The sequence below is a fragment of the Eriocheir sinensis genome, chromosome 63 (genome assembly GCF_024679095.1).
Source record: "Eriocheir sinensis breed Jianghai 21 chromosome 63, ASM2467909v1, whole genome shotgun sequence".
Classification (NCBI taxonomy): Eukaryota; Metazoa; Arthropoda; class Malacostraca; order Decapoda; family Varunidae; genus Eriocheir; species Eriocheir sinensis.
The window spans coordinates 9,749,436-9,765,197 of NC_066571.1; the positions used below are offsets into that span (position 1 = coordinate 9,749,436).

General features: G+C 43.2%; 2 protein-coding genes across 5 annotated transcripts in view; one reads left to right on the forward strand and one right to left on the reverse strand.

Moving 5' to 3' along the window:
* Positions 1-1,768: 1,768 nt before the first annotated feature.
* Positions 1,769-10,622, reverse strand: LOC126987012 (gamma-secretase subunit Aph-1-like). Of its 3 annotated transcripts, XR_007740123.1 has the most exons (7): positions 10,392-10,622; positions 9,824-9,943; positions 9,542-9,642; positions 8,584-8,834; positions 7,658-7,859; positions 7,049-7,124; positions 1,769-4,867 (listed from the first exon to the last, which is right to left on the reverse strand). XR_007740123.1 is itself a non-coding variant. In XM_050843646.1 (6 exons), the coding sequence occupies exons 1-6, from the start codon at positions 10,502-10,504 to the stop codon at positions 4,854-4,856; spliced, it is 801 nt and encodes a 266-aa protein (XP_050699603.1). In that variant the 5' UTR covers positions 10,505-10,621; the 3' UTR covers positions 1,769-4,853. The 3 variants fall into 3 exon arrangements, 2 of the variants coding, with proteins under 2 accessions (XP_050699603.1, XP_050699602.1); XM_050843646.1 differs by lacking the exon at positions 7,049-7,124 and having other exon boundaries at positions 10,392-10,621; XM_050843645.1 differs by lacking the exon at positions 1,769-4,867 and having other exon boundaries at positions 5,143-7,124.
* A 2,402-nt stretch (positions 10,623-13,024) lies between these two features.
* Positions 13,025-15,762, forward strand: part of LOC126987014 (uncharacterized) — a 31,497-nt gene continuing 28,759 nt past the window's right edge. For both annotated transcript variants that reach the window (XM_050843649.1, XM_050843648.1), the window contains exon 1: positions 13,025-13,386. The gene's annotated coding sequence lies outside the window, so the exon portion shown is untranslated. The remainder of the gene's footprint in view (positions 13,387-15,762) is intronic.

Consider the following 15,762-nt stretch of genomic DNA (forward strand, 5'->3'; position numbering starts at 1 on the left):
GATACGGGCCCAGGCTGTTCCTTTGAGAGTATGATCTAGCTGACTACGAGGGAATTTTTAAGACAAGAGCATCCATTCTAATTTGGCCAACAACCTCCCTAAACCCCACAAAAATAGCCTCGTAGAAGTCTTGTATCCCCGTCCTCCTCTCTCCCCCCCATAAAAATAGCCTCGTACATTGTTTTCCTGTTCCCCTCCTTATCCCCCACCCATGAAGCTAGACACGTATTATAGTTGTCTTGTAATTATATTCCCCTCCCCTCTACACTCAAACGAACTAAAGAAAAAGGAAGAAAAGATATTTAATGGAAGAAACCAATACTAAAAAACTGGAAGCGGGGACAACATACACATACAAGGAGTGGTGGACAGATACATACTTGTGGACACATCTGCAGCACTTAGGGGATTAGCAATTTAGCATGTATTTCTTTTCCTCCTTTAGGTATACCCGTGACATGCACTGCCTCGCCGCCTCCTGTGATCGTGTCGTCTGCTTTGCTTACACGCTTAATCCATGCCTGTCACTCCTCTTCACTTGTATTTCTGAGTTTTTAACACTCACTCCTTGTTCATTTTTCTGGTCTTTACGAAGGTTCACTCCCAGAGGTCAATATGTCAGGTCAGGGGTTCAGGAGGGCACACACAACCTTACTTCCTAAAATTAAATTCACTCGATCGTCTTCACTAATCAATCTTAACACTCACTTCATGTTCTCTTTTCTGGTATTTACAAAGGTTCACTCCCAGAGGTCAATATGTCAGGTCAGGGGTTCAGAAGGGCACACACAGCCTTACTTTCTTGAATTAATCCACTATCGCCTTCACTAATCTATTCCTCAGTTTTCATGTACACACTTCATGTTCTCTTTTCTGGTCCTTATGTAGGTTCACTCCCAGAGGTCAATATGTCAGGTCAGGGGTTCAGAAGGGCACACACAACCTTACTTTTATTAATCACGAAAGAGTTAGGGACACACCATCCTCCCCCACCTGGAGTAAACAATGCAACTCCGCCCTCGTATGGAGTATGCTTCTCACACAGCTCTTCGCCTCATCAGCTCTCCTCCTCTTACTGATAGTCTTCTACCTCTTAAATTCCACCGCCATGTTGCCTCTCTATCTTCTATCGATATTTTCACACCGACTGCTCTTCTGAACTTCCTAACTGCATGCCTCCCCCCCCCTCCCGCGGCCTCGCCACACACGACTTTCTAGTTTCTACTCAAGCTCATCCCTTTACTGTCCAAATCCTTTAGGCACGTTGCCAGCCAAAGTTTTCTGCCATCATTAAGAATTCCACACACTCTGGGACTAGTAAGACAGATGGGACCGCCGAGACCATGCAAAGGTATAGTGCAGGCCCCTCACGTTATCTTTACCACCTCCAGTTAGTATTGAAATGGGCCCTCCTTAGCTGCCCCCTTCAGTAGAAAAAAATAAAATAAAATAAAATAAATAAATAAACAAAAAAAGGTATGAAAAAAAAAAAAAGATAGATAGACTGAGACATAGAGGCAGGCATATATACATACAGCCTGTTAAAAAAAAAAAAAGAAAAAAAAAAGGATAGATACAGACTGAGACATAGAGGCAGGCATATATACATACAGCCAGTTAAAAAAAAAAAAAAAAAAGGATAGATACAGACTGAGACATAGAGGCAGGCATATATACATACAGCCTGTTAAAAAAAACAAAAAAAAACTTACCTGCTATTACTTTTCATGATGATGTACAAGGCAAGGGTAATGAAAGATATTATAAATATGATTAACAGATCAATTATGTCAAACCATATCAATTCTTGTCACTCTCCAACAGCATTAAGTTATGATGTCACAACCTTGCTTAACAAAATGGAAACTATGCATCCATCATTACAATAAGCTAGCAAAATATACATGTTCATATATTCACCTGCATACTGAAGTTTTCCCAACCATACAAAGACAAATATCAACAGTACACTTAGCAGTTTTTAACCCAGTAGCAGCGACGGGCCAAATTTTTGCCATGATATAAACCCCCAAAAATATATGATGCATAAACTGATCACAAATGCATTGATATATATTATGAAATGGTTTGCGTGAGTGATGATTTTTTCTCATTAATTTGCTTAGGTTAGGTTAGGTTAGGTTAGGTTAAGAAATATGATCCTCGCAGCTACCAGGTTAAGCTTACTTACAGAACTGCCGCTATATGAAAATATATACTAATACAATTGGAACCTTGCCATCAGCATTGATATTTTATTAAGCTAATGCAAAACTATAAAGTAATATACCTAAGAGGCATATATCAAATCATTGAGGTATGCATTTTGAGTAGAAACTTTTCATTAAGTACAATTCAGATACATTTGATTATAAAAATGTTTTCACCCACATGATGTCCGTCAGTTTGAGAAATATACACAACTGACTGTGACGGTCTCAGGGTTATGAAAGCTACATTATTTTTTGAGCCAGTGGTCACTACGCTACATGTGCTGCCGTCCAGCATCCTTCAAAAATATTCTGTATGGCAAGTTTTGTTCCTCAACCTCTGACCTGTGTATTGTGACAGCAGGAATCATGTTGGCAACTGTCATTATCTGTTTTTGTAATCACCAATAAATTACATGTTGATGATAAAGCATATTTAGTTCTTCTTCATCCTTGTCTAAGTTCATGTTGAAAGTCACGAGGAGCACTGTCTGGGCAGGTCAAGGCGGCCACAACAAGGCTGCTGCCATCTAGTGAGCAGAGGTCATGACACTCAATGAAGGTGTTGAAAGACCATTCCGTTATTATTTCATACCATAAGTGAACGCTTGTTTCCACCTTGCATCACAAAACTGGGTGGGAAGTCTTGTAGCCAAATATAAAGGTCTTTTGGTATTTTAAACCAGTAGGTAATGGTTTCTGGTGTCATAGTTTTTTGGCACCTACATGTTTTTTGTTTAGGACAATAACTACCAGGTGCAATGCATTACCAGAAAATTACAAATATGGTAAAAAAAATAACATACAAAACAGAATGTAACAATAATTAACCCATAAAAATAAAGAAATGATTTCATTATATTTTGGTTTACTTGTGAACACTCCACTAAATTAAATTAGAAATATATATCAATGGGTAATCAAGTACCACATAGGCCTGTCAAACCTCCCTCTCGTCATGGTCACACCCTGTCCCCTTTTCGTCTCAACATATGCGTGGGTTGCCTAAAATGACGTGAAAAAAGAAATCCAATGAAAAACTAGAAAAATTACACCCCTGCTTCATGCATAGCCAACACAAGACATCCAAATGAAACATGAAGAAGCATAGCCTTCACTCTTATGGCACTGTATAGTCACCTTTATCAATAAGCTAGAGATACAATCTTTGGTTAATGTTGCCCTACAGCACACCAATGTTAGACTTGTCATGTTCAGTCTGCACACGGTCTGTTAGTAAAATGTATATAAATAAGCAACCCAAAATGCCTACACTCGGCAAATGGGAAATAAACACTACCTCTGCTGAGTCCTGATACTTTTCCTTGCATCATACGCGTTACGATTTCAAGTATTCTATAAGTCATTATCCGCACAAACAGTCTGTCTGTACTTCTGTCTTAAGTAACCGAAAGTCATCAATTCAATCCAGACAAAAGAACTGTCCTTGATCCTCCCAATTAATCTTGTTTGAGAAAGAATCTTATGAATACAAAACATACAGATGATACAAGTGTTAGTATTCGGCAAAACCATCAGCAGTTAACAGTTATACCCTGTAGATATTGTGTATACTATTATGTATACTCGGTGTCATTCATGTGCAAGCTGACTCCTGCGTACTACTTGTGAGGATGCAGGGAACAGCCAGGCATCGAGGAGCAATGGTGGTGATGATAATGTAAATATATGAAGCAGTCAGTAGAAGTAGAAGTAGAAGATGAAAAAGAAAAAAGAAGAGCGAAGAAGGAGAAGAAAAGAAAAAGAAGGAAAAGGATAAGAAAAGAGAGAAGAAAAAGAAATAGAAAAAAAATAGAGAAAAAGAAAGAAGAAAATGGACAAGAAGAATAGAAGAAAAAGAAATAGAAAAAGAAAAGAAAATTAAAAAGAGAAAAAGCAGCTCTTGGCTAGTTTTCATGACCTGTCATTCATAAATCCCTCAAAAACTTCACTAACATACAACCCTAGAATGCAACGACTGCTCAAAGGACTTACATACATTGAAAATCAAGTCACTATAGAATACACTCAAGACCTTTTGCACTAAGAAAAATCGCAAGTAGATAATATTAACGTGATGGAAAATATACCTTGAAAATGCATCCATATAAGTGGTGTCAAAGCAGAGAGCGAAAGACATATAAAAAATTAATCTATCAGCAACACTTACCATCCTAACATTCACATTAATCTAGTGTGGAATCAGTATTTTCATGCCCACCATCCCTTCCCCTTGCATGATACCTTTGTGATTATTATTTAAGCTGTTATTTCAGTATCATGCTACCAAGTCCATAACACAGCAGACAGCCTTTGTTAACCCGTCTGCTGTGATTGGCACGGATTTCACCTTTACTGGTAGCCTGGTAATATATAGTTCCAGGTCTTATTGTGCCTCTGTGGTGGATAGTGGAGTGTTTCCCATGTGGTATTGGGGTGCTGGATATCCCCTCCCAAGGTGCATGACTTTACATTTTTCCTCATTGAATTGAAGCAGCCTTGGTGATGTCTTCTTGTAGGAAATTCGCAGTCACGGGGTTAAGGACCAAGAGGCCTTCTACTCGCCAGATGCTGGGTGGAATGTCAAATGATCAAGATAAACCTTCATTGAGGGCACTAGATGGATGTCGGTGGGAGTGACGGTCATAATGCTGTGTCTGCAAAAGAAAAACAAGCATAAGAACTAGAAACTTGAGCCTCTAAGACTTTCAGTGCCATTCTGAGTATATAACTTCTGTCTGTATTTACTGTATCCATAATGTGTACAAGTCTTGGTCATGTATTTCATTACATGCATTGCTAAGCTGAAGTCTATATCAACAACATCAAAGGGACAAAAAAGATCTCACAGGGTCACAAAATAGGCCATACTTACAACAAGGAACTGCATCACAAGCACAGGAAAACATTCACGCATAAATCATATTCATAATTTTTCCCTTTATAGAAATTTATTATAAAAAAGTTGGCTATGTGGTGTTCTCCAGGTATTGCTACACGACTGATCCAATACAGACTGCCGGAACATCTCTCCTTAATGATAAACAGCAACGGCCCAGCAACACTAAGTCGGTCCTCATGAAATCTCACACCTTGTCACTGCCTTGTCTTGTGATAGGGAGACAAAGATTCAAGTATTTTCAAGGTGATACTGCTTCAACATATTCATTCTCAAAGGAAAAATTTAGACAGGAATCCCTTCCCTGCCAATAAACACAATACTCGTGACACAAGCGGAAACATTCAGGCCACACCATGAACCATACATGGATGTTATTCACAGCTTGGCGCCAGGTAAGGATGTTATAAGATATATTAGCATCATCCACATCATTAGTCCCTTCCTGTAGCCACAAACAACACTGTATAAACATTCACACATGTATGCAACAATTCTGCATACCTAACCTAGATTTTATTTGTACATGAAAATTTTGTGGTTTCCTCAAAGTGCTGAAAATACAGAACATTTTGCTAATTTCTGAAAGATGCTTCAGGAATATGACACTCAGATACTTTGAGAAGGCAGTGATCACTTGCATCCCTTTGAACATTATTCAAGGTCCACAAATAATGATATGGAGACTACACTTCTTATTTCATGAGTACACACTTCATTCATGTTAATCTTGATATGCATCACAGGTTAGGGTCCAGGGAATATGAATAAATTTAATTTTCATTCACAGACACTTGTCAAAGGCTGTGTGCATGCATGCATCATCAAGGTCAAGTAAGCAGACTGGCAATCAGTGGCATAAACAGGTGGTCAGTCAGTGATTGGACTCCAGAGCTCACTCAGCCAAGTCCTTGACGACTGAGGGTTTAAACAATCAGGATGTCTTTCAGTGTCCTTAAAGATGATGCAATCTCCGGGAAGTCCATGATGATTAAGCAAAGAAAAGTGGCTCTTGTATATGATGTTTATCCTTTACTGTGAGCAGTGAATATCAAACCAAAGAATATTGTATTGACTGGACTGAGTAACTGACAGACCTAGGACAATTTTGTGAAACATTACATACCAAGAAAATATGAGGCTATTACTTGGTGGCTTTCTATCATATAATGCAGAAAAAAAACATTTGTTATTCAGAGTTCTCCCTCCATTAAATATTTCTGAGCCACAAACACACCATCATAACAATAATAATTCCTGCTTAGGATGATAAAGTCTGCTAAATTCTTGGTTACAATACAAACTAAAAACCAAGCGCCTGATATTATTAAAGTGACACGGAGTGAATTAATACTGACAGCGATGTAACAGTTATTGGTAAGCACACTCATGAGGGTGTTAGGGGCATTCCTTACTGAGTGATTCCCAGGCTCCATGTCAGCCGAAGCATTACTGTGGAGGGCTGTGTTCCATAACCTTGTCAAAACTGTATCACAACAATTAATCGACGTAGTGAAAACAGACAGCAGTCAATAAGAATGCATGGAACTCTTACTCAACAGAAATTAAGTATTAAATTAAATTGGCCATCACTGCAGTAAAGCTTAAGACTGGTTTACATGATGGACAGCCGACATGACTCACAGCCTGGCCACGATGGGTGCCACACAGCCACAGCGCATCACTACCAACATTACAGCTTCATTTTGTACAGTTAGTTGTTGGGGTTCACACAAGAAATGAGAATAAAAGAAAAAAGGATCTAAAGGAAACTAAACCACTGTAACATCTGAATTGCAAAGAAGTGGGATGTTCAAAGTGCCTTCCAGGGGCTGAGAAATCCTGCACAGCAGGCAGTGACGGCGAAGCACAGAGGTAAAGCAAATACAAACACTTAAGACGGAGGCTTGGAAATGTTAACTTGCAAATGACAACCAACCTTATAATCTTTACCAAATATCTCAACATGAGAAGCAGCATCACCAATCTTCATGAACACACAGCAGAGAGAAGTGCTGCAGGACCAACACCAAGAGGATCAATGCCTGGACCCTCCACAGCCCACAAGCTCACCACACCTCCCCCTCTTGGGTGCTCTCAGGATTAAATTCATAGCATACAAATGTTCTATTTTGATACTTCCCGCAATCTCTTCTGTATCTTTGAAGTAATGTATGAACTTTGAAAAAAAAGAAGAAAGATGAATGAAATCCTTAAAGCAGTCCCTTTGAGACCATTTTCACTTACTGATAAACTTGAGAAGAATTAACCCAACCCAATTTGTGATATGAGTCATCAGTTTGTTGGTAATTATCAGCAAATTCCAACAATAGAACTGGAATATGGAAAGCATTCTGTCTTTGGCATCAACCATGAATGAACGCATTTTTTGCTGTTCATTTCTACATAAGTGTGATGAGACTAGATATTGCAAATAGTAGCTGAATTTTAGCATATGGTTAAAATGGCTGTTTGGAGTGTGTGTGTGTGTGTGTGTGTGTGTGTGTATTTCTGCATGTATGTATAAGGCAAAACATTCACATTACACCTGCGTTAGAGGAGTTCTCGGCTCCCTCGTTCACGCTGACTTGCAGGACCCGGGTGGAGGCGGTGGTGGCGGTGGACCTCCTGAGGGCGGCACGGATGGTCCGGTGGGAACCCCCGGCCACGATGAAGGCCAGCAGCCCGGACAACACCGTCAGGATCCACACCGTCGGGATGGTCACGGAGTACCAGGGGTTCAGGAGGGTCTGGAAGGGGAGAGGAGATGGATTCTTTATCAACTCCATTATAATAAATTTAGTGCAATCACTTGTAATACAACTGGGTTATGTTTCTAAAAAATCAATTGTGAAGTGAAAGGTTTAATGGGATTATGATCCTAGCCATTCAAAATTGATGAGAAATTAAACATAAATGACCCCCCCATTAAACAAGTGCATTTAATTGAAATAATTGCCTAAACAAAATGAAAAACTGTTGAGTCCCAGGTAGCACGCCATGTTGTTCACTCCTTGATCTTCACCATGATGTTTTAGAATGTTCAGCTTCACCTGGTGTGTAAGACTCTTCCTTTGTCTTTTGCCCTGGACACTGACTGACACATTTAGATGCAAATACTACTGTAGCAGAAAAACAGACCTTTGATCAAACAGAAACACTTTGTGGCTGGAGAAATGCAAGAATAACGTATAGACGTGTTGGATTGCAAACCAAGACTGATACTAGCATGGGTAGGGAACACTCTCCAGCGTGTGGTGCAGCGATCATGTGACTGCACCGCCTCTCACAGACTGAATACACAAGAGATAGAAGTGGATCATAAAGGAGATTTTTGGTAGGAAACAGACACACAAAAAATAATGTAAACTAAAAAGTAAAGGTCACTGCTAAACAACAATAGTCAACAGCCAGACCAATCCAAGAAAAAAACAACTGTAAAAAATAGAGATAAAAGGTTACAAGTCCACTCACAATGCAGGAGGCCAAGAGGTGACACAGGATGACATAGGCCAGCTGTAGGTAGGCCCGGCGGTGGAGGGCATTGAAGAAGAGGATGCCCCAGAACACGTGCAGCAGGATGAAGGCCAGGCTGATGACGGCCGAAGCCACGAAGAAGTTGTGGGGGTCGCCGTACAGCCCAATGGTCCCAGGCCCCGTCATGTCAGCCAGCACGTTGACGAGGGAGAAGGCGCCAGAGATGATGCCGAACCCCAGGCCAGACACTGTGATGAGACCGCCTTGATGAGTCACTTCTTTTTGCTATCTATCTATTTATATCTCCAATGTCCTTTACCCGCAAGGGTATGGTAACAGTAAACAAGGGAGAACATGCCAGAGATAATGTCAAACCCTATGCCATCTTTTTTTTTAATAGAGTAAAGGAAACAGCTCAAAGGCAAAAACAAAGAAAAAAAAGCTGGCTAAGTGCTGCTCCTGCCAAGACAGCCTCACTCAGTTATTTCTTTCTTCTATCTATCTATCTATGTCTGTATTTCCATTGCCCTGTAACCTCATAGGAACTTCACTCGAGGGGATGGCTGAAGTTGAAGTCTCCATTTTCTCTTGTTCCAGCACTCCCTCCCTGCATGTTCAATCCGTCTTCCTCTTTCCTTAATACTCCTTCGCTCTGCTGATCCATCTCACTGGTGGTCTCCCCTTCACACCATTTCTCTCAATCTTGCTCATTTTGTATAGTCTGTCAAGTCTACCACTCTTCATCCACTCAACCACTCCACAATCCACTTCCCTTGCTTTTATAGCCACACCCATGCTCTCATACATATTATTTTCTACATTCGGCCATCAGTTTTTGAGTCTTCCCATATTCTTATGTTTACATGAAATCATTCCTTCATTTTTCTCATTCACACAGATAGATTATAAAATTTCTAAGTAATACATACATGAATACAAACTGTGTACTACTCACCGTATGCTAGAATGTTCTTGTTCTCCACAATCTGAACGTTCCCATCGCTGACCTTCTTCAGTCCACCCTCAGCCTTCTGGATGAGCAAGAACCAGAGGAACCTGCCAGGAGACAGTTTTCTTTCAGTCAAATTCAGTAACTCCTTGCCTTTCAAATCTGAAGATTCCTGTTGTTCTCTTGAAAATTATCAATTAATTTTTAACAATACCAAAATTCCTAATCAACTCCTGGAATACAGTTGCCTTTGATGAAATAAATAATTGTTCACAATCATGGATGTACCTGAACAGCTCCTGGAACAGGACTGAGAAGACCAGTCCAAAGGCGAGTTTGTCCTGCAGCTGCACGACGGCCGTGTACAGGATGGAGGAGAACAGCAGCGCCAGCAGCCAGAAGAATGCACTGAGGAGGAGAAGGGAGGGTGTGACACTCAACCCTTTCCATCCGTGACGCAGACGTCGGCGTCACAGTAAGGAAAGGGTCAAGAGGAAATGGAAGAGGATTAATCCCCTTCTAAACCTCTCAATTCCTCTTAATCCTCTTAAGAGGTTTAGAAGAGGATTAAGAGGAAATGAATAAGGATTAAGAGGTTTAGAAGAGGTAACCCTTTCCATACGGCCTGGGCTTGAATCTTAGGCCTGCGCATTTGGCGAGCAAATCACCCAGCTATACTAAGATGAATGCACAAAAAACTACTCATGCTCCAGAACTATCAACCATTATCACTGTTGCTAGAATTATGGAGAGAGAGAGAGAGAGAGAGAGAGAGAGAGAGAGAGAGAGAGAGAGAGAGAGAGAGAGAGAGAGAGAGAGAGAGAGAGAGAGAGAGAGAGAAAGGCTCCTCCCGCACCTGGCCACAAGCATAATGGTCCTGATGGGGTCTTTGGCGATGGTCAGGGCGAACATGGCGAGGGGCGGCCCGAAGGCGATGAGGCCGCAGCCGAAGAACTGTGCCACCGTCATGCTGGGGCGGCACCCTTCGGCGAGGCTCAGGGGGAGACAGTAACGGGAAGAGACACTCGCTGGGCCGCCCTGGGATGGTGCTGGTAGGCTCCCGTGTTGACAGATGACGTCACGACCTGCTCAGCCAATCAGGGCGCGGCTCATCCCGGACAAGACCAAGACCTTTGCGCGGACCAGCCAATCAGCGGAGAGTATTCGGCCTGTCATGCACCGTTGCCAAATTGTCGTACTCATCGTACTCAAAAGAAACTATTGGTCATTTAATTGTTGAGTGTTGTGCTTATAGGAAAGATAGAGAAGAGTTAGACAGAAGAGCAGTATTCACACCCCCAGCCCAGCACTGCCTTCCAAGCCCTCAATTAAGTGTACACGGACCTTCCCGCAGAAGTCTGGACAGCTTGACAGGATCTAGCCCCTGCCCATGTATGTAGGGGAGTAAAAATTATGAAGATTATAGTACCACGTCACTCTTGAAGGCTACACAAAAATCTCTTGGGTCTTTGTCGTGAGTGCCGTGTGGTCAATTATGGTTCATTACAGGGGTTATTACACTGGGCAAATTTTCCATGGATCTTCAGTCAAACCACGATTTCCGCTAGCGTGGTTCTCATCTGTTTCTTGTTATTGCTGCTGCTGATGATGGTGAGTAATACCGTCGTCCTTCAGTGAAATCTAATCTTGTTTTGGAAGATCGTGGAGACGTCAGAACACCACGGAAATATGAGAACCACGCCAGCGGGAATCGTGGTTTGACAGAAGATCCACGGAATATTTGCCCAGTGTAATAGTCCCTTTAGCTGGCACCTTCCCTCTTTCCCTTTCATTACTTGTTTTCCAGTCCACGAGCACACTCCTGTAGATTCCGTTCAGTTTTGGGGATGGCATGGAGAAAGAGGCTGCCGTGCGATGCGTGGAGTGGGTAGCCTTGACCCCTTCTCTGGAGCTTCAGTACTCGTCTTAATTAAGCTACCAAGGACCTTTACATAATGATCCTACATCTCTTGTTCTCCTTCCAATACTCCTCTCGATGCCCTCTGAATACTATAGCAACATAATTTCCTTTTTTATATGAATTACATAAACATTACCACTACTATTTCATGATCTAGTACACCATGGTCTTTGGCTACTACTACTACTACTACTACTACTTCAACTACTACTACTACTACTTCTACTTCAACTACTACTACTGCTACTACTTCATCTACTACTACTACTACCACTTCAATTATAATGCTGCTGTTACTACTATAATAGTGTTCTTCACCCGATAGGCATTATCATTTGTAGACCTTTACGATCCTCTTCACTTAAGCATCTCTCCCTGTTTTTATAAGTTCTTATTATTTCCAACAACCATCACATTCTACGAGCCATGTACTTGCTCCTGCTGGTGGCGTGCGCGTGTCTGTCCCCGGCAGCGGAGGCCAGGGCGGCGGGCTCCTCCTCGGGCTTGCAGCCGGTGACGGCCTCGCTGGCAGACACAGCCACGGCGGCGGTCGCCGCCAGGGGTTCGTTGGATATGACCAGTCTCCGCGGCTCAAGAAAGCAGTTGAAGAAGCACTTAGGTGTACAACCTCAAACTGCTCTTGAAGACCTTGATGGGCAGGACGCTGAACAGACGCAGGTGAAGGAGCCGACGGACCCTTCGAACTCGCTGCAGCCCGGAGGTGAGTTCGAGGATGACGGTGAGTGTGAGATGCACGTCGACAAGCTGGGCTCGCTGATGATGAAGAAGAATATCGGCGTCCACAAGATAAAGGCTTCGGAAAAGGAGCAGCTCCTAGCCAGCGGCTGGCACAAGGTTGACCCTGAGCAGCCCGGCGCCGTGAAGGTCGTGTGTGGCGACAAGGAGAGCCACCTCGGCCTGGCGGACCACTGCCTGCTGTGGAAGGACGGAGAGCCAGCCTTGAAAAAGGAGGAAGAAGTGGCGTCCTTGATGCGCACTGAATACATGAACAAGGACAAGGGCCCAGGCGTGCAGAAGGTAAGCTGTGATTACTTGCGGGTATTCTACATCGGCCCCAGGCCAAAGCCGCCCCCAGAGCCAAAGCCTCCAAAGGACGAAGGTCAGAAGCTCCCATTTAATATCCCAGGCATAGACTGGTCAAAGAAGCTGCCGCCAGGCATGAAAATAGTAGGCATGAAGCTGACGGGCGGAGACCAGCCAGGCCAAGGCACAAAGGACACGGACGACAAAGGGAGCGACGTTGTGGAAGGCACGCGGCCACGAGGCCACAAACGGAAGTGTGATTAACACGGTACTGCTACGAGACGCCAGAAGGCGTGTTTTCCTTCAAAATGGGCGTAGCTTATAGCAAATATGATGACCTTGCACGTTTCGTATTGTACTGCTACTTTTCTGTCAATGATTTTCGTTTCATAGTTGAAGTCCTAATGTAAATTTGAACCACCACGATACAAATCCTTATTGAGCAGTGACAAAAAGTTCAATACTTTACCTACTTATAATTTACCACTAAAACCAATGTAAGCCCTTAGTTCTGTTTCTGCCTTGTCGCTTCAGAGGCTTGTACTGTACAGTACCATTAGTTTTCCTCTTCCATCACCTCCTGACTCAGCGCTGAACCCTCGGCGGGGCTGAAGGAGCGGTGAGGAGGGGGCGGCGGGTCGGGGCGCCTGAGGGAGGAGCGCTGCAGTCTGCCGCAGTGTGTGGCGGTGAGTTGGTTGGTGCACGCGACGCTCTGCTCACCCTCGTCGCCGCCGTCTTCAGGCACCACGCCACGGGAACCCTCGTGTCCCGTCACCGTGTCTGTGGGGTCATAGCACCAAAGCAACCCAGCCCGGCCCCGCCACAGCTCCCCCCGAGGCACGTGCGGCGCTGTCCTCCTGTGGCCCAGTGTACCCAAGTTTGCCCGGTCAGTGGGTGGCTCCTAGTATTGATTTTTGCATGTGACGTCCACTTCACATCCTTGAGGACCTCTTGAGCAAAGGTGAAGAAAAGTTATAACGAACACACTTGGGAGAACTTGTCAGGTGTTCCTTCTGCCTTGACACTCTTCTGTGTGTCTTTCCGTGTCCGTGTTTGCGCTAGTCAGTGACCTTGTTAGTGACACCGATGATTTGACGCACCACGAGGAATATTAAGCAAGTCGAGTGTTGAGCGCGTGAGCGACTACTGGACATACAAAAATTACTATCATTATTTTTGTTTTGTTTCGTAATATGTGTGAAGAAGTTTTAATTAAGGGGTTATATAGTTTGGACTTTAGATGATTTGTTTTGTTGCTTTTATTTCCTTTTCAAATCTTTATCGCTACCGCTACCACCACTACTACCATCGCCTCAGCCTCCAGTAGTAGTAGTAGTAGTAATAGTAGTAGTAGTAGTAGTAGTAGTAGTAGTAGTAGTAGTAGTAGTGGTGGTAGTAGTAGTAGTAGTAGTAGTAGTAGTAATAGCAGTAGTAGTAGTAGTAGTAATAGTAGTAGTAGTAGTAGTAGTAGTAGTAGTAGTAGTAGTAGTTCAAGTTTCCCATTTGTCTTCACGCAAGGTTTTCCTCTCAACACTTTCTTGGCAAGCCTTCAGGGATCGAAGCCGCTGACTCAAGGGTCCTGTTTCGTGTGTGTGTGTGTGTGTGTGTGTGTGTGTGTGTGTTGGGGGGGGGGTATCATTGTTATATTTGTTGTTTTCGTCATTATTATTATTATTATTATTATTATTATTATTATTATTATTATTATTATTATTATTACTATTATTAATACTCCCTCCTTTTACTTTTGGCTTCTTATTTTTTTGTATTCTCTCTGTCTGTCTATCTTTCTATCTATCTATCTATCTACCAGTCCATCTTTCTCTCACCGTGTTATTTTTTTCCGCATAAACTAAATTTCATTGTTCCTGGTGTGTGCGGTAATAAAGCGGACTGGCACACGCGAGCTAGGGAAGGAACCACCACCCGTGCCAGCTTTTTCTTCCTCCTGTGTCGCCTCCAGACTTAACTCCTGTTCTCTGGTTTACGTAAAATGCCGAGGGTCAAATTCTTAAACCTTTCGCCCACACACACACATACACACATTTGTCAAGGCTTTCGTTTGGGGCTGTGGGCATTTCCCGTGGTAGTTTTATAACCCTGGTGGTAGTCTGACAAAGCTTCTATACCATGAAGGTGACAAGAACAGTCATAAAAATTCGACTAATCTCCTTTTCGGCCTTTGGATATTGTTGATGTGAGAGAGGAAGGGTCTATAGGGGCACGCACACTGGCAGGAACGTTCAAGATACGGTCCGGTTGCGCTCCAGTCGTGTTCCGTTCAAAAGACATCTTGACCGTACCGGGAGCCAGACGTGACCGAAGCGAACCCGCCAGTGTGGACGTCACCAACAGTTTCGCTCCGGCCTGCTTCGGTCCTCACGGAGAGTAGAGTATCTTTCAGCTTTAGATAATCTTGTTTTCAAACGTACGAATTGTCAGGAGCTGGAATATTATCAGAAGCGCAGACACACATGATAGTAAGATTTGTAACTGTAAAATGTTCTTTCATCGTCAGTCAAATGAGAAAACGGGGTATGTGACTCCCCATTTTACAAGATCGAAGGAACCCATACTCCATTCATTTTCCTCCTCCTCCTCCTTCTCCTCCACCTCTTCCTCCTCCTTCTCCTCCTCCTCCTCCTCCTCCTCCTACTACTACTACTACTACTACTACTACTACTTCCTCTATCCACCAGTCCCATCACCGACCCTTCCCCTATCCACCAGTCCCATCACCAGCCCTTCCCCTATCCACCAGTCCCATCACCAGCCCTTCCCCTATCCACCAGTCCCATCACCAGCCCCTTCCCCTATCCACCAGTCCCAAGGATAGGGGACTCAGGGAAAAGGATGCAAGTTAAATTAAAAACGATGCAATACACTAGGAGATGATGGCTCGAGAAATATACTCATGATATGTACCTTCCCTGGCTGCTCCCGTCCCTCGCATGCTTGCTAATAATTACGAAAATGTGCTGCGCTGGATTAGTATAAAAATAGATGAAAACGCGAGGCTTTGCGGGAGGCTTTGGGCAGACTAAAACAGAAAGGCAGCACGGAGGGAGGAGTTAATGGATCTGCGCCCATAATGTAACCCTCTGATATTCTTTTGTCTGTAGAAGCGACTAGGACTAAATGTTGTCTGATGTGTTAATCGTGTGAGGCGTTGAAGGGAGACTAAAGCAGAGAGGCAGCACGGAGGGAGGAATTAATGGATCTGCGCCCATAATGTAACCATCTGATGTTCTTTTGTCTGTAG